The sequence below is a fragment of the Cariama cristata genome, unplaced genomic scaffold, assembly GCF_000690535.1.
Source record: "Cariama cristata isolate BGI_N322 unplaced genomic scaffold, ASM69053v1 scaffold5801, whole genome shotgun sequence".
In the NCBI taxonomy this organism is placed as follows: Eukaryota; Metazoa; Chordata; class Aves; order Cariamiformes; family Cariamidae; genus Cariama; species Cariama cristata.
The window spans coordinates 4,418-27,305 of record NW_009597452.1 but is presented as its reverse complement, the minus strand read 5'-3'; the positions used below and the strand labels follow the sequence as shown (position 1 = coordinate 27,305).

The window sequence follows — 22,888 nt, the reverse complement described above, 5'->3', positions numbered from 1 at the left end:
AAAGAGTAAGAACCTGGCAGTGAACTGAAAGTGTGTTTCTAATTAGCAAGAATGTATGGCATGTAACGTTAATTAGCAAAGAATGAGGGATGGTGGGAGACGAGGGGATGGTATGCTGCCTCCCTCTGAAGCACCTCAGAGCCATGTGAGCTGCATTTCTCCAGTAGCAGGGGAAGCAGGAGAGGCAAACCCGAGCTGAGATGACTAGATCAGATTTCCAACCAACGCATGAGGACAGGAATCTCTTGGTGCAGAAAAGCTCCCTGCAAAATTACCAGTGGAGATGTGCCAACATCAGCAGCCCTCTCAGCTGATGAGAATGGACAAGTGGCGATTGAGAGGGGGGGTCTGAGTACCCTTCCTTTGCGATGGCCTTGGGTGCAGAAAGTGGGCCTGTCTGGGCTGAGTTCTGGAAAGCGAAGCTGTCCCCTCAGAGAGCAGAAGAGGGAGGATGCATGGCAGGATAAGTGCTATTTGTCTGCCAGCTGAAGGGATATATTCTGTCTAGAGCAACCAGAAGGTCAGTGAAATAATCACTTCCAACCATCCACCCAAATTAAAGAGAAACTTGGGAGGTGCTGTGAATCTGTCCCTGAAGACCTCTGCTAGCCCAGGAGTGGGATGATTCTTCAGGGCATGACAGGTAATGGCCCAGGAAGAAAGCCATAGAGATTAGGTGAAAAATGTAGCTAAAAGGGAGAATGGTCTCCCCAGAAGAGTTTTATTCTACTGAGGTTTCTCTACTTACCTCTAAAACTTTTAAAAATATGTATACTCACAGCTGGAAAAAACCAAAGGGCAGGAGTGAGTGTCCATTGGGAAATTCTGCAGCTGGAGCAGACATTCAGCCTCGATTGTCAGTCTGAGAGAGGAAGAGAGAGAGAGGGAGATTGAGATTTTGTATTGGTGAAGGTGGTTTGATTCAAACACCACAATGTGACAGAAGGCTTCTTGCTTCCTTGAGAGAGAAACACTAATTTGTTGAAGATCAGTCTGTTTGCAGGAACATTTCAAAACAGCAGCAAAATAAAACATATGTTTGGATATTTTCAAAGTGAGAAAAACCATCTAATTTTCACATTCAAAAAGCCTTTTTGTTTAGTGAGATTTTCAGATTCATTTATGGGAGTGAGAATTTATGGGAACAAAAGCCAAATGTTTATTGTCAGAATGAAATAGCTGGACTGAGCAACATAAACTTTTAAAGGATTTTGGTTTAGGAAAACATTTGTAGTTTTAACTTTTTTCTAGGTATGATAGGGCAAAACAGTTTGATTTTTTGAAGCCTTCATCCTAGGAAGAGGAAGCCTATTCTGCAACCAGTACTCCATGCGTACTCCCATCAGCACTGGGAGACATCTCCACTACTCTGTTCCAGGGTGTCTGAAAACCTCCTCTGCCTTGACCAGCTCCATGTTCCCTCACCTCAGCAGCCAGCTACAGTGTCTGCTGGATGTACCTGAGCGTGTAGAGCACTTTTCCGTCATTCCAGATGCGGAGGAGCTGATTAGGAGTGGTTATCCAGTGGGAGTCGGCCCGCTTGGAGTTCCTAAAAAAGGTATCTGGGATCCAGATGCGGCTCACCATGTTGGTGTTCAGTGTGAGGGCCTTCAAGGTGCTGTTGAAACGAAGACGCCGGTCATACCATGTCTGAGCAAAGAAGATATCAATGGTGTATTCCTATGAAAGAGAAGGAAGAAGAATTCCTGTCTTTCTGAGAGGGATTCAGGCAAAGCAGAGCCCTGTGCTCTGGTCTGCAGACCACCGTTTTGGAGTCACAGCCAGAACACTTGCTTTTTATGTCTGGGAGCAGGTGTTGGTGACCACTGACACCTTTCCAGGCTCATCTTTAGCTCAAGGTCAGGACATCCATGGCACACTTAGGAAGAGCTAAAGACTGTGTGTTGACTGGTGGGCTGAGCCGTAGCATGTTTGGCCTGACCTATGCCTGGAAAGTCAAGACCATACAAACAAGGGCTTGGGCTTTCTCTTGATGGACAACTCAAGACAAATATCCCTTTTAAGCACAGGCATGAAGGATAGTGTGGACACGGGTTGAATCCAGTCTTAAGTTCAGATATACCTTTCAAACACAGGCAAGGAAAGCTGCTCACCAGCTTACCAGAGAAGGCAAGCAGACAGTTCTTTTATTTATTAGGATACAGCCCAGCAGTGCTCAATACACCTAATTTGTTCCTATAGCAATAGTAGTGTTGTGCAGAAACCTAGTGAGAATACATCCCTTGCTGCAGGACTTATACTATAAATGAGTTATATGAAAAAACAGGGCACTATGGGTTCCTGGGCAGATAACCCCTTGCTGAAGATTAGAAAAGGAATCTGGGGTGGGGGCTGCTATGGACCCAGCCCTTGGTGCAACCAGTTCAAAATCTTGAGTCTTTTGTAGACAGAAAACAGAGTTCCCACCATAATGAGGACCTTTGGTTTTGATGAGAGAGATGGTGTCCTAGCTCACCCATAACTAGCATTTCTGGGAGGCAGTTCCTGTCTGGATTGGACTGGCAGTAGTCCACATCATTAGTCCACTGTTCTGCTGCTTGCTGCTGCAAGCCAATTTGCTCCTTACTCTCTTTTTCAGCCTGCCTGAGAAAGTGCAAACCAGCACCATGCAGGAGCAGGTCTGGCACTCAGTGGCTGTCTGAACCAGACCCCCCCAAATCCAGTTCCACCAGCCCATACTAAAGGCTGTCACCTGTTCCTGACAGCTCCTCTCTGACTTGGACTTGGCTATCTTTCATTCCTATTAAACCCCCATGACCACAAAGGCATCATCTCTGTCCTGTGGGCAGAGATGAACAATGTCTGACTTTGCCATCTCTCCCTCTCATTCTCCTCCTCCCTCTATTGATTTATCTCGGTGGAATTTTTATGACTGCAGCACACCCTCCCTCCACTGTCCTTGCTGCTGGTTCAGAGCCGACTTCCTCAAACTGTGCCATGAAAATAGATGCAGTGCTCTTAAGCATGCTCCCTTTGGACAGCATGTCCTGCCGAGGGCAGGCAGAGCAGGGCAGCGCACAACTCCCCCCTTCATTCTCCTCGCCCTTGCTCCACTGTCAGCCAACTGGTGATGAGTGATTGGTAGCAAAAACATCCCTTGCATAGGAATGAGATCATGAAAGAAGAGCATTTGTCATCAGGCGGTCGAGTCACTCTCTGGGCTGATCCTTTCACCCTGGTTAGACACAGGGATGAGCAAAGGTGACGGGGATGAGGTCCTAGCATATCTGTAAGTGGGCATAGATGCAGCATCTTCAAAGTGATGGCATTACCTCTACAGTTCATTCAAAACAGACATGAGGAGACAGAGCTAGGATAGCAGCAGCCCTCAAAGGCAAGCACACAAGCATGGTCACTACCTGAAAGCAGGAGGTGGGGAGAACCCATTGCAGCATCTGAATCCTCTGGATTGCACTGGGTACTGCTTGAATGTAGGATATGTGGTGATGAAAGCATGGATCAGGTTGTGAAACAGTGAAATAGAGCCCACAGGTGGGCAAAGAAGCATTGGCACAGCAGGGACGAGATGGGGTAATGGCAGCCCAAGAAAATGACGTATGTGGGGAGGGCTGACTTTATTTGGCTTGGAGCCATTTTCTTTTCCTTCCCAGCTGTTGGGGCCAAAATAACACGACATTTGATATATTCTCCCCAACCCGTGCAAACCCTGTTTGAGCCAGTATGAGCTTATATTGCTCCTCCTAAGCAGTATCTGGTGCAGGAGAAAGCAAACAATAATGCAGTGATAAATCCATGTTAGATGCCACTATGAGTTTCTAACTCCTAACTAGAGTCACTTGTGTGATCTCACTTCTGGGCTGGCTGCTCAGGTTAGATGTCCTGCTGTAAAGTTCAGCATTCAGGTCTGGGATAAACAATGTTAATGTTTCAAGAGAGTGGAGGGTCAGCTATCCCAGGGGTTTAGTATTTGTTGTCAAGCCCAGATTTTCAGAAGGGATCAGCATTAAAGAGCTCCTCTTGTGCCATTCATAGCCAGCCTTTGCAAAAGGTGTAGTGCACAAGTCATTTAGCTCTTCTGAAAAATCTGAGCTGTTATTGTCACTGTCCTGTGGTTTGATCTAATTTCAGTGGCTATTATTAGCATAGCTATTCACGAGGAAGGACTTAGTAGCTGAGCTGGCTCCCTTGCTTCTAGGTGGGGAACCCATTGGGAAATGTTGGAATTTACAAATGTATTTTCATTCAGAATTATCTGAGGCAAGATTTATATAAAAATGCTCTGGCCTTTGGGAGCACTTTTACCCTTCCAATTCTTTCCCCCATCCCACTGGTGGAGAGTGAACGAGTGACTGTGTGGTGCTTAGTTGCCGGCTGGGGTTAAACCACAACAGTTCCTGAAGACTTTGGCACCTGTTCTCATCTGGTGCAGTTTGCATTGATGCTGAGGAACTTTGCACAACTGCGGCTCTGCACTGATCAGCTGTGGGACAGTCTTCAGACCTTTCTCTGAGCATTATTGGATCCCACTTAGCTGTAGGCATCTGACCAAGGCGATTAAAATAGGAAGTGTTTGCTCATGGGTTTCCTACAGTCATTGGAGAGGGGTAGGCACTTCTGGAGGGAGATGCCAATATGAAGCAGTCCAAGTTGTCTTCTGGAAATGCCTCACACTCTTCCTGACCTTAGAAGAGTCCAGGCTGATCAAGGCTGAATAGCTGAAGTTTGGCAGGATGAGCTCAGCAGTGCTGTTCCTTGAACTCCTGCACCTGTGTAGTTTCTCTGTCTGATTCATTCTCAGGCATCAGAAAGAGACTTCTCAATACCTCAATTTCCCCATGTCGAAAAAGGTTATTGTAAAATACGCCTCCAACATTACTGTACCATCTGCTATGCAGCACATGGAGGTTGTTAACTTCTCTGTAAAAGCACGGGCTTTTTTAGTGTTTTCAACAGAAGGAGTTAGCGAAATAAGAGTAATTGCTCTAACAGTTAGGTCATGCCATTTGGATCACACGTGGGGTAGCACACATATGTGGCATGCATGCAATATTACATCAAGCTTCAGTCATAAAATATTAAATCAAACTACCCATAAGGAAAACACTGAAGACTGCCTACCCTAAATACTATCACGTGAGTTTATCCAATGCTGAGGATTGCCCTGCAGCATCGCCGCTGCTAGCTGTGTGGGCTTGTGTCCAACTCAGCCTTTCAGCATGTCTCTGCTGGCCCTTGGTCACTGTCATCACCTGGCACTGCTGCACATCACTGATCAGTCCTCATTTTCCTCATGTGGGCAGCACAGATGCTGGTGGAAACCCAATTCCAGAAAATGGTAAAAATCTGAAAACATTTAATGGAAAAAACCCTGCCCTGTAAAAGAGCTTTTGTGGGAAATTAGGGGATGCGGAGTTGACAAGAATATTTCATCTTGAAAGTAAAAAATAACAACAAAAAGATTTTACTGCACTCTCAAACCCTTTCATTTTTAAAAACATAGTTTACGTGAAAAGGTATGGAATTTCTGTGTGAATAGTCATTTCAAAGAAAACCCAAACATTTTCAATCCAAAAGAAAAGTAACAGGTTTGGAAATCAGCCTGTCCCCAGCACAAGAGAGTTGGGAGCTGGCCACTGTTCTCATTGTGTGTTACCCTAAACCCTGCTCCTTGGGTCATCCCAGCCTCAGTTGCTCTGTCCTAACCTTCCTCTCCCTGGAGCATCTCGCTGCTCCTGATCTTAATGTCCTGATACAGCAAGGACATCTGGCCTGGCCCCAGTTAGCTCCTCCTTGTGCCTCCTCTCTCACCTCTGTGTGTACATGCACACACATGGGAAATCACCCTGTATTTCCAGTTGGATTTGGCCCCAGGAACTCTAGACTAAGTTCCACCCTGGGTTCAGACACCCAGCTTGACTAACAGCTTAAAGTCACAGGGTTAGCATGACACAACTTGAAATTAACAGTTTGTATTTTCAGGTTACCTTGTACACCAAATAAACACAGCTGTGCACTGCCAGAAGATCCTTTTCAAATGGCTCAAAGCAAGTTTGTGTGTGCAGTTCAGCTGACCCCTGTCAAGGGTGCAATTAGTGGGATACAAAGGAGTTGGTACCCCATGGTTCCTCTGTATCCATTTACGAGCTTCTTTCTCTGTGTTCTTTAAGAGCTCAGCTTTCTGACAAATGCCAAAGAGAGAAGCAAAGCCAGGAGATGAAGATGTCTTAGATGTCTTTCAAAATTAGGATAAAATTAAGGATTTAAAGGTGTTTTTTGCAACTTCGCTTGTATTCAACAGCAACAAGAAAATCTCCAAATAGAGGAGACAGAGACCTGGAAACAGATTCCTCCATTTTCCTCTGCTGGAGAGATAGTTTGGAAAAATCCTAATGAACATTGAGGCTGAGAGATGAATATCCTAGCCAGTCTCATTCTAGCTTTTATTGTTCTGATATTTGTTTTTATTCATAGAGCCCCCTTCCCTCTGCGCCTCCAAGCAAATCCCTCACTGCAGTACTATAAACCAGGCTGCTTTCCTGGGAAGCATGGCCAGCATTTCAGGTGGGCTGATGTGAATCTGGTGAGTCCATGCTGTCAGTCACAGAGGTAAGCAAAGCAAGTATTACAGGCAAATGCTCTGGGGTGCTGCAATTCAGGAAAATCTCAGGAGTTATTGGAGGAGACCCAGGAATGGGGTGTATTTCTTTCAAGGGCTGGTAGGTCGCTCTGTGCAGCTCAAGGCAAGGCAGGAAGCCTCTCCTCCAATCTCTCCCTTCTGAAAAAGAGGGTCAGCCCAAGCATACCGCCTTCAGACAGAACTGCGTTCAGCAACTCCACACCCCCGCAGCCCTGCACAGTTGAGCACTTTCCTCTCCATGACATCCCATGCATCCCTCCCAGCCTGCAAACATCTCTGACAAACCCTGGGCTGCTCCCAGCAGCCAGCTCCATGTCCCAGAGAATATGCGTAACAATAGCAAAAAGTCTGGAGACACTCTCCATACTAAATAAGTAAACTAAATAAAATTACCTTATTTTAGAATAATCTTCAAATCTGATGCATAACTTCTTGTCCCTACGGCTTGCAGGCAGGAATGTGCTTCTAGCATGATATATGCAAGCACTCTCCCAAGACGGCAAGCAGAGAGGACATGTACTAACAGCATATGCTAATGCCTGACACTGATCACTTCAGCAACCGGTTGCACTGTGTCAGGCTTCTCTCGGTTCTCCCATTAGTAGTTTGAGACACCTTGCTTGTGGATGCCTCCATGTCTCTGCTCTGGGTGAGTTTTGTCTTACCAACACAAAGAGCAAAAGAATGAGAATATAAGTTTCATTGTGTTTCCAAGGTCCTCCTCTCTCCAGATCAGACCTCAGAGAGCTTTCTGGACTGATGCTGGAGTGACTAGGGCAGCTTGCAAGGACAAAAGGAGCAGAGCTCTGATGATCTGTGTTTTCAAGGTGACACACTGAACTTCCCATCTGTTTCACTTCTGCAGCAACACCAGCAGCACTGTCCTTGTCTGAATGTCTTTCACCTCTGCCCAGGGAATCTCAGTTGAGACAGCACTCTTTTTATAATACAAACTCACTGCTAAAAACCATCACCATGTCCTGTGCTCGTGCCAGGAGCCTTCAAACAAGACATGCTGTACATGCTGCTCTGACTGTTGCAAACTCCCCAATCATTGCTTGCTCACCCTTGGAGTCTCTGCAGACGGGAACTGGACAGGGCTTTCAAACCAAGTGCTAGCTTCTGAGATCTCTACCTGCCCATTCCCACATACCTCTGCTCATGCATGCTCCCGTGCATGTGCAAGCAGGGACATCTTGAAAGGCAGGCTTTTATACTCATGACAGACAAACACCCTAGAGTGTTTCTTTCCCCCCGAAACCCTTTCTTCTGAGCTGTTCCCTTGTACCACTGCTTCCTGTCCTTCAGTGGTGTTATCTCCTCACATGCAACCCCAAGATGGCTGCTGATTGCCATGGTGCCTGTTCCTCTTTTCATGGGAATGTAGTCTCGCACACGGAGCCTCTCACTGTGAGCCCCAGGGGCACGTGACCTAGATGTGTGTGGTTTTGCATCTGATTAACAGTCATTACCCAAAGGATCAAGGAAAGTCCTTGAGTCGACACATGACATCAGCCAGACTGGTTTACAGAAGCATGGTCTGTCTTCACTGTCCCTGATGAGGTTATTACTGAAAAGGCAGAGGTGTGGACACAGGATGCTATATGCAGATAGGACAGAATTAATTAAATGGGAAGATACTGAACACTTCAATGAAGTATTGTGCAAAGCACCCCAGGGAAGGAGCCACCTCCTTTTAGTTTGTTTTTTCACCACTCTCAGGACAGGACATGGTCTAGATGGAAAGTCATGTGTAAGCACCTTCTGATGCAAACAAGCATGCAGCCCAGTTACCATGATCTCTAGAAAATGTTTGGGCTGCTGGCAGAGCAAAGCCACACTTGTCCAAAGTCTTGTTTGCATGTCAGACCTTACTGCTAAATGCTTAAATGCTGCCCACAATGTTGGGCGTGAAGCAACTTTGTGCTGGAAGAAGAAAGCAGGTGGGGTAAGAGAAGAGGTGAGGACAGAAGCACATAGGATAACTGGAAGAGAATACTTAGCACTTTGGGCAGGTGCTCTTGTTTATTTGTCCTTTAAGGTCATGACGAGACAAAAAGAAATTTCCTTTGAAAGGGCTAGAAGACAAACCTTCTCACTGCATACAATTAACTCTCCAAGATTGCTCCTCCAGGACAGCTTGGCAAGATTCAGATAAGAAGCTGGAATTTCTTTAATTGCGCTTCCATTCCCATGCCACCCATTGTGATTAAAATGAATCTAATACTGCCCAGGACTTGGAGAACAGCTGCTGCAGCTCCTCTGTATCAGGCAAAGGAAGGTAGGAGGTCCCACAAATCCCCCAGGGTGTCCAGTCCTAAACACTGCTGGAGAGGGCTGTCTGGGATGGTCAGCTTGTCCCCATGGAGAGATCTGCAAGTCTGTCGTTGCCTGGGAACATGATATCTTCCTCCAACTCTGACGTGCACCTTGCCCCATCTCTCTGTCCTTACAAAACTCACTGTCCTGGGCTGCTGGATTCCCATGAGGGTGCCTGCAAGGCAGGAGCTTGACACCGCAGCCTCACTGCCTCCTCCCTAGGATGGAACGGCAGGAACGAGAGCAGTATCCTGTTGCAGCAGCAGAGAAATGGCCCTCAGATGAAGTGAAGGAAAGCAGGAGAGTCCTCCAAACATTAAATGACATGGATGCCTTCAACTGTCAGAGGTATGTGGCTGTGAGGTTTTGAAGTATTAGAGCAAGCATCCTTCTAGGCTTAGGGCTTACCAGCTAGGCCTTGTCTCCCTGCCTCCAATCTGGTACCTGATACAGAAGGGACCACCACTGGCATCACCACTGGCTTTGCCAGACTCCAGTACAGCCTACTGCAGCTGCTGGCTCACCAGATGGACTAGAGGGTGGCAAACTCATCACTGCCTCTGAGATTTAGGGTCTGATTTGCATTTACATCCAGTCCCTGTTTGGGGGGGGACTGACGGTTTTGGAGAGGTAGAGTAGTCCACAGCAGCCTGTAAACCTTTGTAAAGGTCTCAGCACCTTTCTCTGTCTGCTCAGGGACTGAACAGCCCACATATGCTGCCCAATTCCCTTTGCTGTTTTTTCACCTTTCCAGGATTTCTTGGGTTTTCTCTCTTTTCCCTTCACTCCTTGCTCTAGTCTTTCCTCCCTCTCTCCATGCCCCTCTCCACACTCTCTTTGGTCTGTAGCTCACCACTCTGCTCCTCTGCCTCAGCAAGGAAGACATTACCACCCTGCCCATACCCCTTCTCAAACAGAAACAGCTTCAATTGTAATGGCCCTATTCAAGCATCACGTCGTTTCCCACCCCCTTCCCACCTTCTCATGGGACTTTGCTTTGTCTAGTAAGGCTGTATGCTCTCCAGGGCAGGCACTGCCTCTCTCGATGGACTGAAAGGTGTCTAGTGATCTCAGCTGGATGCCGATTGTCATGAAAAGAGAACAGACAAAGTCCCTCCCACTGCTGTCTTAGTGATGAAAAAATTGCTACAGAAGCTGTGCTTTGAGGTCAAGACGGGAAGGAAAGGGAGGCAGAGACAGGGAGTCATAGGAGCTCTGCTTTCTGTGTGGATCAGAGCCAGAAACTTCCTTTCAGTGAAGGAATTGCATGGCATGGCACAGCAGCATGCAAAACCTGAGGGGATAAGAACGGGCAGACAATGTCAGGCAGTGTCCCTCTGTCCCAACACGCTCCTACAGTGGCCAGTCACAGGAGCTTAGGGACAGAGTAAAAGGAGCAGGAAAATCACTACAGCCTTCTCCTAAATATGCAAGAACCACTTGCTTCCAACAAGCACTGAGCTCTCTCAAACCACCTTCACTGGCAGCATGTTGACAGGGTGGAGAAGCCAGCAGAGCTCAGAGCTGATGCTGAAGAAGTGATGCTCACCACCAGCCATGGGAGCTGCGCTGCGCCTGGGAGACTCTTTCAAGGAAACCCATTTCATGTTGTTTCACATGCCCCCTTGCTGTGTTTGCCAGCTTTTTGTCCCTGCCCTGCCAGTTCCCTGATTTAGCTCCTTCTCCCTGCTTCATTTTGGTTTTCCTTTTGCAGTTCTTTTTAAGCCACCACAAAATCACAGCCCAGCCCTAATGAGATTTCAAGGGAGCATCAGGCTGAGCAAAGCAGCTGGGAGAAATGAATCGGGTTACAAAGGAAGAATAATTTCTTTCTGTCTCCCCTGTTGGGTATTCGAAGGGCAAAGCAAGCTGGACTGCAATTGCAGAAGGGACTCCAGGCCACCTGATTCTTCTTTCCAGGCACATATTCACACTTCATGCCAAGTGTGGTGGTCATTTGGAAGCCAGGACACTAGCCACCAGGCAAGCAGGACCTGCAGAGCTCTGCTGCTCTGGGCTGCTCACTTCCCATAGCACCTGGCGACTGCAAAAGACTCTCCTCAGAAACTGGGGGCCAGTATTCACAGTCCTTTTTTCCAGCTCCCAACTGTTTTGTAGAGACCCAGCCTACTGCAGATGCCTCCTTTAAAACTCAACCACTCTACCTTCCACAGCTCCCCTAGATGGCTTTAGGACATCTTTGGGGAGTAGTGAAAAAGATGAAAGCTCAGGTTTTCTACACAGAGGTATAAGGAATGCACTGGCACAGCTTTTATATCCCAGAATCATACATACAAAGAAAGCAAACAATTTTGTCTCTTGAGCTTAGTCCAAAGTTCCTGGGAGCTGGACAGCCCATTCTCTGCTGCTCCTTATCAAGTCCCAGTGCTTAGATCTGCCTTTGGCTTTTTGTGATAGCAGCAACACTGAGGTATTTTCATGTCCCCTCCTGAGATCTCACTGATTCAGTGAGAGAGGACAAGCGTCTAAGCAGCCCCCGACCTCACTGCTGCAGAACTGGACTGAAGCTTGCAGCCAGATCTGCAGGAAGCTGCATGCAGAGCTCACATCCAAACAACCGTGAGCAGTGGGAAGGGAGCTTGGCTTCATGCAATGGCTTGCTCCTCCCTTGCAGTGCAAACTGGGTGCCCGACATCCCCATTCTCAGTGCTCCTTCCATCCCCTACTGCAGAGACCTTTCCTCCCCAAGCCTCCTGCTGAGATTTATTCTGCAAATCTCTCTGGCATGCTGTTCCAAGCCATGTCACCACTGTGGCTCTTTGCTGTGGCAGTGGGAACCAGAGTCTATTGTGCCTTCTCACAAGGTGCAGATTCATGGGACAAACTAAGGCTGCAAGCTCTGGACAAGTCTGTCAGTCCACTACTTTCAGATCATGAAAGGAAATGGTTGTCTTGAATATTACAGTTCTCTTTACCTTCAGCTTTTCTTTTCAAGGAGCAAATGAAAAGAAGATCAGCCAGCTATCTTAACTTCACCCTCCTACCTCCCTGTGGCTGTAGGAACAACCAACCATCTCCCACACATTTTTCCCACTTCTCTACCCCACTGCTCCGCTTCCTCTCCTTGTCCTCACTGCACTACTAAGGTGGCTTTGGGTGTCTGTGGAGCAGAATGACAGACCAAGGGACACAGGTCTGGTGTGGGAGGTGTAACAGGTACACTGACAAAGCTGGAGGTAAAGAGAAGCAGATCAGGGGAAGTGTCAGAAACAAGGCTTACAACATTTGCGAAGTCCCTGCTCTGACCTTCCTTATTCCTCAGCCACATGGAGACAAGGTGTTCCCCCACCCACACTCCTAAGTGTATTGGTTCACACATCTCATGTGCATCTGCCTGTGGGTGAGCCTTTATCACTGCGTGCAATTCTCCTGTCGAGCAAAGCTGATCAGATGGTTAGAGCCATTCCCAGCTAACTGCAGGTCAGAGAACAACCACAGAAATCCTCACGGCAAAGCCCTCTGGACAAGAAGGTGGACAAGCAAAGCTTATACCAAGGTCCTCAGCTACCATCAGCTCCATGCTACCAGCAGACACCAAGCCCAGCACACAGCAACCCAAGACCCCTGACCAGACTTATTCCCCCACCCACAGTGCCCCATGCAGCCAGTACGATTTCTCTGGGGCTTTGAGGAGCTGTTGCATTGGGAATTGGTGGGATCAGTCTCAGCAGTGCTGTTGTGAAACAGCTGCAGTGTCAGCAAACTCACAGCAGGGAAGGATAGGCTGCTGCTGACCAGCATGAGGCATCACAGCATCAAGATCTACCTGCCACCCACATGCTGACCCTAACACGTATCTCCTACCAGCACAAAAGACACCAAGCTGAAGACACAGAGGCTCTGAGGAAGTGCCTGGAGGCACAGAGGAAATGCAAAGGGTTGCAGAGAGGAAGAGCTGCCAGTATCACCGTTCCACTGCTGCTTGCTTGCAATTTGTATCATGGGCAATTAAACCCTTCCTGTGCATGGAGATGGGATGTAATAGTCTGAATATTCAGCCTTTAACATCAAGGCATGAAGAGGTCCTTGAATCATATTGCCTCTGGTCACTCAGAACCACTGACTTCTGAGAAATGGTCTCCATTTCATAGCACATTTATGGCAAGCAGATTTCACATCAGCCTTTTAGCGGAGATGGTAGCACTGCTTCATCTGGTGATGCAGGCAATAAATGGAACCGATTTCTACTGAAAAAAAATGACGTTTTGTTGAAAATAAATTAAAATTGTGAAAAGAAAAATGAATTACCTCAATCTCATCATTTCATTCAGAAACTTTTTTTCTTCAGTAAGCTAGCAAAATATTTTGCTTTACCCTTATCTATTTGATTCACTTCATTTTCACTTTTATTTTCAAATACTCATTTTCATACTTTACTTACTCATAGGACAGAATTTATCACCATATGAAAAGCAAATCAAAACAATCTGATGATACTAAACATAAATATTTTGATTGTACCTAAACGCTTTTTCCCTCAGAAATGCTTAAGAATTTTGGCTGTTTGTCCCAAGTTGGAGGGGAGAGCAAGATCCCTCCCCTACGATGCTGGCTGTTTGCCCTAGACCAGAAACCCTGGCCTCTGATCAGCCCTTTGACTTGGCTGTCACGCACCTGAAATATCCAGACCTCTCCTGTGGAGAGATCTAAAGCCTTCAGTTCAGATAAATCACTGCCTTAAAAATAATTCAGCCCATCAAGTGACAATTATTGGTACAACTCAGAGCCTACATCTTTCACATTTGACACAATAGTGCTTTCCCTTTGACTTGGAAGAATCAGTTTAATGAGGTTCAGAGCACAGATCTGTACCTGAATCAAACACATGCTTCCTGGCCTGTCCACACATACACGTCTCCATATGGAGAAATGGGGCCATTGCGGAACCACAGAGCAACTCCATTAGCTAATGCGCTTGTGATGGAGATGGCTGCATCTGCCCTTTTATTTGCAAGATGCAGCTGCACACAGCAGCTCCGAGCCTGAGCCCGCATCTCCCAGGTCCACACCTACCAGTGTGTGATGGGCAAGGTTGCATGCCCACCACCCAGCAACTGCAGCCATGTCCATGCCTGTCCATCATGGCAAAGCCTCTCTTAATGTCCTCCCAGAGGGCAAAGCTCCTACCAAACTGAGAGCGAGCTGCTACCTGCCAGGGTTGCCAGGACAGGGGACATCTTCTCCAGCCTTGTCCTGGTCTAAGTAAGGAGAGTCTCTTGGTTGCTGGAAAACTGTCATCATGGTCTATCAACAAGCAGAAACCCAGTTGCTGGCAGACATCTCTGGAAAGGGAGAGCAGGTGCAGCTACTGCAGTCACAAGCTGCGTTAGAAAGGTTTTCTGTGAGTAAGGGTGAGGAACTAGGAGTTCCAATGCTCTCAAGTCAGGCACAGTGAGCACACCAGCTACTTGGGAAGAGCCTACAGTAAGCATCCTTCTCGAGCTGCCTGCAAGGGTTCAGGGCAAAAAAACTCCTCTGTATTCAGCCTGGCTGAAGAAATGTGAGTTTTCTGCAAAGGTTGGCACAAAGTGAATGCAGGACTGAGCCATTCCTGCCAGCAGAAGGCCAGAAATCGGATCTGTGAAGGAATTTACAAGAGCTACTTACTTCATTATGAATGCTGATTTATCCTGTGTTGCCTGAGGGCCAGAGGCCACCTGAGCTGTGGGCTGTGTAGAGGCACATGTGTGCCAGGACTGATGCTGCAGTTTAAGAAACCTGAGTATAGCCACGTTCCCCATTTAGCATCGGACTGGGGAGCACAAATGTTAATTAAATTCAGGGCTTTGCTCTCCAGAAATGCCTCTGAAGAAAAGCACATTTTGCCCCAGGAGGGTGCTGTCCAGATTTTCATATTTTATTTAGCTCCAAATTTTAGAGGCAAAACCCCAGCTTTTTGTTCATCTTCCCTGATAACAGACTTCTTGTGTTTTCTACACGATAAACAGCCTATAAATAAAATACCAACATGGATGTCACACAGAAAATATCTGGAGGGAATTAGTGTATGTTCTGGATAATAAAAGGAGCTGGTTGAATTATTCATAGTGAATAAATCATCCCTTTTCTGGTTTAGGAGCAGACCCTGAAACTTGTGGAAGCTCTTGGGATACCTTTAGGATGGGAGTAACTCATTCATTTCATTAGGCCTTCTGTTGCGGTTCATGATTTGTCCCACAAGTCACACAAGATTGGTGCTATTCCTCAGTGGCTTTGTGACTTTTTTTTCTTAAGGCAATGACAAATGATGGCTACAGGACAGCCGCTGCCCTTCTCCGTGTACCCCAACTCACTGCCACATGGACACAAGCAGCTACGTGAGGAACAGTCCCTCTCCTAGCACTTGTGCACATAGGAATGGGCTCAGGTGACTGTTCTTGAACATCAAGGAATCAAGAGGTATGAGCACTCTCCAAGCAAATGAGTATTTGTGAAGATGTTATAAATGCACCACCAGCTCCGGCAGCACTGAGCCATCACTCAGGCATGGAAACTAATGGGCAGAAAAAGCACTGGGGCCCTTAGTGAGCAACGCCCATTTCCCAACACTTTAAATTTCTACAATATATGTCTTTATCAGGGACCAAAACCCGACCTAGTTCATTACATGAGCACATGTCCTGTGCAACTTCACTAGATTTATGCTGATGCCTGACTCTCGCTGCACACCGGGCAGGCGAAGAAGAGCATGCAGTCCTTGGCAGAGGATTGTGGTGTGCTTCAGGCACTGCAATCCACCCTAGAAGTGGGTGCATCTGGGCTATTGCCTCCTAGACAGATGATTTGTGAAGCATTTCTAAGTCCTTTCAGTTGAGAAGTGCTGTGCAACCACTGGAGTCTATTATTATCACAGAAGAAGCGGGGGACGTAACAAATTTCCTTTACCTATAGGCTTATCTTGCGCTCCAGAGCGACATATTCAAGCATTTTAAAAAGTGTGCCATTTTAATTTCATTTCCTCCTTATTTATTCCAAAGCAGCCGAACACTTAAGTGTTCCTCAGAGCCAGACAATTATTACCGGTCTCGGTTTCCCCATCTATTAAGAAGAAATGAAGACATTAACCCAAGCCTTGCAGCGGACATCAGGGCTGTAACCCCCGGTGTAACCCCCATGTAACTTCATGCTGCGGCGCCCACACTAACTGCCTTCCAACAAGGCACAACTGCCCTTCCTCGGGATGCGGCTCCACTTCCATGCGGAGATGCCTCAAATTGCCTCAGGGCTTTCTGCAAGGGTGGCTTAGCCCGTTATAGGTTTTTTAGAGCCGAGCTCCTCTCCTGGGGATCTTTGCCCCTGCTGCTGGGATAGCTCAGCCGTTCACAAGCAGCTGCTGGCTTGCTGCATGCTCTGATAACGTGACATCGATGGGGATTTTACTGAAAGAGCCACGATTCAGCAGCTCGGTCACCTGCAGCTCTGAGTGGGAAGGAAGCAATCCTTGGAAGAGGGTTGTGCAGGCAGCCACTGCTTCCTTGCCCTGCTAAGCCATCCCTGCAGGGAAAGCACCCACAAGCAAAGTGCCCCAGGTCCCCAGGCTGGCTTTGTCACAGCAGCCCCCTTCCTCACTGCTACCCCTTGTCAGCTTTAACTTTGAAAGCCAAACCTCCCTCCCTGGCTCCTCGGGATTTACATGAAAGCTGTCAGTGGGGAATTCTCTTCATTCATGCTGGGCTCATACTTCTAAATTATAAAGTGTGTCAAATGAGGATTTAATTTATATTTAACAAGACAACGTTTGTAAATTAATTATTCATCAGCTGATAATGATAAACATTTCCCCCTTCCCTCCCTCCCCCCTTTTTCAGTGTTTTCACAGATGCACCATACATGCAAATCTATTAAACCTATTCTGCAGTACTCCAGACGTGGGAAAATATGTTCTTTATCCTCAGTTTCGTTAGTGTGTTGCATGGTAACTAATGCAGCCAGGCGCAGAACTAGGAATTTAATAGTGCGCAGCATCTCCTTCCTAAAGAGGGAAGCGGGGAATATTCAACACATGTATTTGGACACATCATCCTCTTTGGGTTCCAGTCCCCCTCTCTAAGGCAGAGATAAGAAAATAATTTGCTGTAATAATGGAGGCAGGAGCTTAGCCCTATCCCCTGGAAATCACAGGCACTTCAGAGGCAGCAGAATCTAACCCCTGGTGAACGACAGAGGCCAATTTTGCTCTTTCCATCTTTATTATCATTCAGTAATGAGATTGAGGTGGTGCACAATCCCAGCAGAAGAGCTGTCATCAAGTCTTGCTACAAAATTTGGCACACAAGGGCATCTCCTCACATGTACCAAAGAGAGGAGTCTCCAGCATCTAAACTAGCCCTGACTGCCCTGCCTTTGATCCCAGACACCTGAAGCAGGTAACCAAGGCAGGTCCCTGAGTGAGTGGCATCCCTTCATTCACTTCTGCCAGGAGACTACCACAGTGTTTGGGCTATGTTCTCAGTGTCCAACTCCTCAAGCCTCATGCTTGGTTTTGCGCAAGAAAGGCAGAAAAGAACGTTCAGCTCTGACCTCTGGGAGGAATCCGAGAAGCTCTGGGCAGGACTTGCTCCATCCCAAAGCTCCGAACAGAAGTACTATTTCCACTCCCACCCATGCTAGCTCTCATGGACACTTCACGGACATCCTTGGGACTGAAAGGCACTCAGCCCCAATAGTTGGCAACCACTTTACTTCTACAGCATCATTTTGTGAGAGTTAAGCATCCCTAAAGGAAGGTGATCCAGAACTCTAGGTGCCCTTGATATCAGTTAAAGCTATAATCTATAGCAATAAAGCCATTACAAAACAAAACCAGGAGCAAATCCCTCCAGCAAACAACAGGTCAGCAAAAAATTTGAACCAAAAGTCTCCTCTATCGGTCCCTGCTGCCGCAGCCCTCCCTGTCACCTCTTCCCGCAAACATGCTTGGAGAACCAAGGTGGGTCTTTGCACCAGGCTCAGCTTAGTGATAAGCCACAGACACCTAAATACTGTCTGTGTTAATGGGAATCTAATTGTGCATCCAGATCTGTGACACAGCTTGGAAAACTGCGTAGCTGTGGGTGATAACTCATTTGGCTTGAGGTGCTGCTGGCCGGCACCCAGCAGCAGCAGGCAGCTCTGGAAGGGCTTGTGGCTGAGCGTATCCTTTCCCTGATGGTGTAAATGCAATCCCACCCAAAGACAACAGACTCATGGAGACGGGGAGGAAATCCCAGTCCACGCTGTGACTGGAGCAAACAGCAGTGGGACCTGATGGTCTCACTTTTCTGCACCCTTTTCCCTCTCAGTCCATCCTCTTTCAACCAAACCCCATCCTGCTTCCTATCATTTGACCATCTCCTAGCTTTATTTCTGGTTACTGCCACATTTTGGCTGGCAGAGCCCAGAGAGTCCTTTCCCCAGGGAGGAAAGAATGTAAAATTTGCTCAGTTACCTAAATGAGAAACAAGACTGCCATTCTGGTGTACAAAAGGTACCAGGAAATCACTTTACATTTCTTCCCTCTCCAAACCTGCCTGCCTTCTGCTGACTCCTGAATGTTAATGTTATTTGTGACAAGTGATTGATGAGGGGGATGCAGAATTCACACCCAGCACAAGGCATTTTCAAATCACCTATTCATTTTTAAGGACCGGAATCAGTTTTGTATCCTGACATGATTTATCATTTGGAGGCTGAGTAGCGGCTATGCAGGGCGAGCTTCCAAGCCCTGACAGAGCATCACCAGGCTGAAGGCAGCGGTGAATAGTTAAGCCTTTGAGGGGTCAGCAGAAGATCACAGGACACCAGTTTTCAAACTATGTCACTTAAGTTGGAGCCTTCTATTCCACCAGCATGTCAGGTCATACTATAGCCTTCAGCTTCAGAGGCACAGACCATGCTGGGCCAAGCTAACAGCCACAGTAATGCTGCTGTATTTCTTAAAAGCAGAACTAAGTTTTTATCTTCTACATAGCCTGGCTATGTGAAAAAGAAATATTTACGTAAGACACTGTCATCACAATGCACCTAAAAGAGATCAATGGGACATTTCCCCTCCAGGGGACCTTCCAGCCTACACAAGCCTCTGTGTCTGTGGCAGAGAGAAATCTCACCATGGGCTCAGAAGAGATCTAGCCCTGAGTCAAATTCTGGTTCCCTTCCCTTGGAAATGTGCATTTCCTGCAGTTGCTTATGGGAAAAGGGAAAGATCAGGCACATGGGACAGGCCTGACAGCTGGGAGAAGGCAGAGCTTCTCAGGTTGGGAGAAGCTATATAAAAAGGGGCGAAGTGGGAATGACATGTCCCCAGCAAAGACAATCTGTATCATATGTTTGATGCCAGCCTGCCAGTGGCTGGCACGACCCACAGCATGACTTAATTCATTGCATCACCATGGAAAAGCAAACAGACACAAAACTAGTGGGCGAAGCAGCCAAGTCTAGAGGTGACACTGTGGCAGCTTTGTGACAGCCCTTTTCTCTTCCTTCAGGAGACACTATAGCAGGATGCAGCCTCTCTCATGAGCAGGGGGAATTATTCAGAGTACAGATGGCAGAAAGCTGCCATCCAAGGCTATCAGACCTGGGTCTAATTGTCCTCGGCACCTTTAATATCAGCCCAGCATCTCAGGGAGAAAGGTTTTAAAGCTCAAGAGCATCACAGATTCAAGCTTAGGAAGTTACCTAAGGGGATGGAGAAGGAGAGATGTCCATTGAGAGTCTACTTGGGGAGTCATATGGAGGTGTCTTCAGATCACTGGTGACTCTTGGGACCCAGCAGGGCCTCCTGGACTTGTAGCACCTGGGCACTTTGGAGAGACAGTGCAGCCAGTTGTTACTGAAGCCACAAAATCCCTCAACTGTCTCTATGCTGAGTGGTTTCCTCTCCTGCCTGAGCAGACCTCACCATGCCATTCCCACAAATGGCAATACCTTCCTCGGGTGGGAAGAACGCAGATGGGTAGATTAGCCCCTGGCAGCAGCTTCCCCAGCAGAGACCTGCAGATGTAGGCAATTCTAAGTGCCAGTCTTGCTTTCACACTCCTGGCTTGCATTAAATGCACTGAGACCCCCTGGGATCCTGTGCAGTCGTGGAGCCCTACTTCATGAAGCATAAAAGCTTCTGCTGACTCTTAGTAGGAGCTAAACACATGGGTTGAGCTGCTCTAGGAATGATCAGGGCTGTCTTCAGCAGCACTCTCATACCATTCTCCGGTGTGTAGTTCACACAACAGTTTTTCCCCTCGGTGGGGATGGCTGTTGTCACTGCCTTGCATCTTGTTTTCACAAAAATACTGGAGATGCTGAATATGCCTGAAGCTCCTATACCTGCAGCCATATACAGTTGGTATTAGCCCAGTGGATCGAAAATATAGGAAGATTGGGATGGACGTACGTATGTTCTCACATACCCATCACCATGGCATAAGCTGTGTTTCTTAGGAAACCAGACTAGCAGCAGTGCCTTGTATCTCCATTTAGGAGAAGAGATGAACTCTGAATGCAAGACTGGATTTTATAAGCCACTCTCTACTGCTACCACATGCATGGCTATGCAGTGCTCCTGCAACAGGGAGGAGAGCAGAGCTTCCAACAGAGGTGAAAAGGGGTAAATAGGTGGGAGGGCAAGAGAAGGAATGAGGATGTGCACTGTGGTTTTGTGTGGTCTTCTTGGCATATTCTTGGGCAATAGATGGGACAGCCAGCTATAACATGACTTTTACGCTCTACCTCCAGGCACAGCAGTGGCTGGGGCAGTGAGTACACCCCACCCCTCCACCCTTCCCCCTGCACGGCTGCTCTTACGTCACTGTGGCTTCATGTCCACACACCCACATGGGATGGAGGAGCCTGTGGTATCTGCTGGCAGCCAGGGGTGACATCCACATGGCTTGGGCTGTGGTTCTCCTCCTGGAAACCGGGCCCACAGAAAGAATGAAAGGAATTTTTTTGCCTTGAGGCCATCCCTGCCGGGCCTCCTGATGGTGCCCTCATGGTGCAAGTGAGCGCCCAGCCAGGTGCCCATCTGGTGGCTCGTGAGCAGGCACTGCTTGGAGGCACATGCTTGGCGGTGGTTCATCAGAAGGGCTGCTTCCAAGCGCTTTTCGGAGTGGAAGTGGTACTATAACTACAATGCCATTCTTCCATCCCTGGAGGGTTTTGTTCAGTGGAAATTTTCTACTTGCGAAGCTAAAAATAACATGGCCACTCTGAAAACTTTCTTTGTTTTTGGTTTAAGGGGACTGGTTTTGTTTCTGCTCTGTTTTGCATTGAGAGAGACAAGAAAAGCCAAATTATCCTGGCTGTACCTCTCCTTTGTCCTCTCCACCCTGCTGCCAGCAGGCCAAAGAAGTCTTTCAAAACCTGTCAGTAGTCAGGTTTGTTTCTTTCTAGAAAAGAGGAAAAAAAGACTTCACAGGGAAAATAATAACGGAAGTTTCCTGTGAAAAATAAATAACCAAGACTTTCTCCCCAGTGCATGACCTGGAGGCTCTTCAGACCAAAGAGCATATGTGTTGAGTGTTTCTGCAGCTCCCAGTACAGGAGGGTCCTGAGCCATAAGCCATTGCAGTCATGGTGGCATCAATCTAAGGTGCTATGTACTGAAGAAGAGCCATCGGACCCGAGGCACCCTGCCTGTCCCGCCCCCCAGCACCACAGGCCAGGCCTGGACACTCAAGTTTCACGCCATCAGACTATTGCCATGGAAACCATCTCCAGGTACCTATTTCAGTCCTCCTGGGAAGCACACTGCTCCCCCTCCCAGTCACCACTGCATTGGCTCAACCAGGGTGGGGCAACTTGCCCGTAGCATCCTGGTGCCCACACGATTCCCAGGCAGGAGAGGGCAAAGCCACCAGGCAGAGGTGTCTGTCCACACATTGCCAGTGGAGACCCAACAGCATCATTATCCTTCTCCCTGAGCTCACAAGCATGGTAGGGTTGCTGAACTCACCAAGGACACTCGAGGACCTTGCTCCTAGCCAGAGAAGGCTGCCTTTCTAGCTCCAGTTGTCAGTGGGTCAGAGCACCTGTTCCCAAGGGAAGGGAAACAAATCCATCTCTTCTCATGACACTACCACCTTCACATCGTGTCTAGCCAGCATGACACAACCTGCCAGCAGCAGTGGGCCAGCTACCTCCCACGCTCTCAGTTGAGGTGATACCATGACCCTGCAGTGATGACACCACTCACCATCTGGATGACAGACACTGGCCCAATGCTGTTCACGTAGATATCCACATCGATAAAGGTGGGCTTGACTGTAAAGAAAATAAAATGGGTATAGATGAGCTGGTGCTAGGATCATTTGTGAAGGGCTGAGGACCAGGGGAACATCTAGGATCAGCATGGCTCCATCTCACCAAAAATACCAACTACAGCAGCCACAAAAGCATGGAAAACACAAGACACAGTCAGCCCAGATCACTACCCATGGCCACAGGGAGCTTCAGGGGACACTTACTGCCAATGTCAGGCCTCAGCTTGTTGTCATAGTTCTTCAGCAGTGAGTTGAGGATCTGCGTGGCATCAGTCTCCTGTGCCTTGGGGGTGAGGACCCAAGTTTTATTGATGCTGAGGTAATCGTAATCGTATTCCTCTGTGCTCTCACACCTGGAGTGGAGAGACAAAGGAGAGAGACATCGCTGTGGCACCTCTGTGGTGCTCAGTGGGAGTAGGGGCACAGCTGGGATTTAGAGATACTAAAGGAGGAGGATGCAGTGCTGCTGGAAGGCAGAACATAAGAAGCTCAGGGATCTCCTCTCAGCCACGCTGCTAAGAAGACACAACTCACCTGGCACCTTTGCTGACTTCAGGGTCCCTAGACATACATGGGCCTTGCTGCCAGGAGTCAGGACTAGCAGGCATGGGGTGCTCCACATCCTCCCCAGCTCCCTTTGGAGACACACTGCTCACCCCCAAAGTGCGGGAGCCAGTATCTGCCCTCCCCT

The 22,888-nt window shown here is 47.8% G+C and overlaps 1 protein-coding gene across 1 annotated transcript in view; it reads right to left on the bottom strand.

Moving 5' to 3' along the window:
* The window catches only part of LOC104168324 (gamma-aminobutyric acid receptor subunit gamma-4), a gene marked incomplete at its 5' end in the record, with an annotated part of 31,241 nt that extends 8,691 nt beyond the window's left edge, over positions 1-22,550 (bottom strand). The window contains 4 exons of the mRNA XM_009708890.1: positions 780-862; positions 1,460-1,680; positions 22,131-22,198; positions 22,402-22,550. Of these exons, the coding sequence (XP_009707192.1) occupies positions 780-862; positions 1,460-1,680; positions 22,131-22,198; positions 22,402-22,550 (521 nt within the window). The remainder of the gene's footprint in view (positions 1-779; positions 863-1,459; positions 1,681-22,130; positions 22,199-22,401) is intronic.
* Between the last annotated feature and the right edge of the window lie 338 nt (positions 22,551-22,888).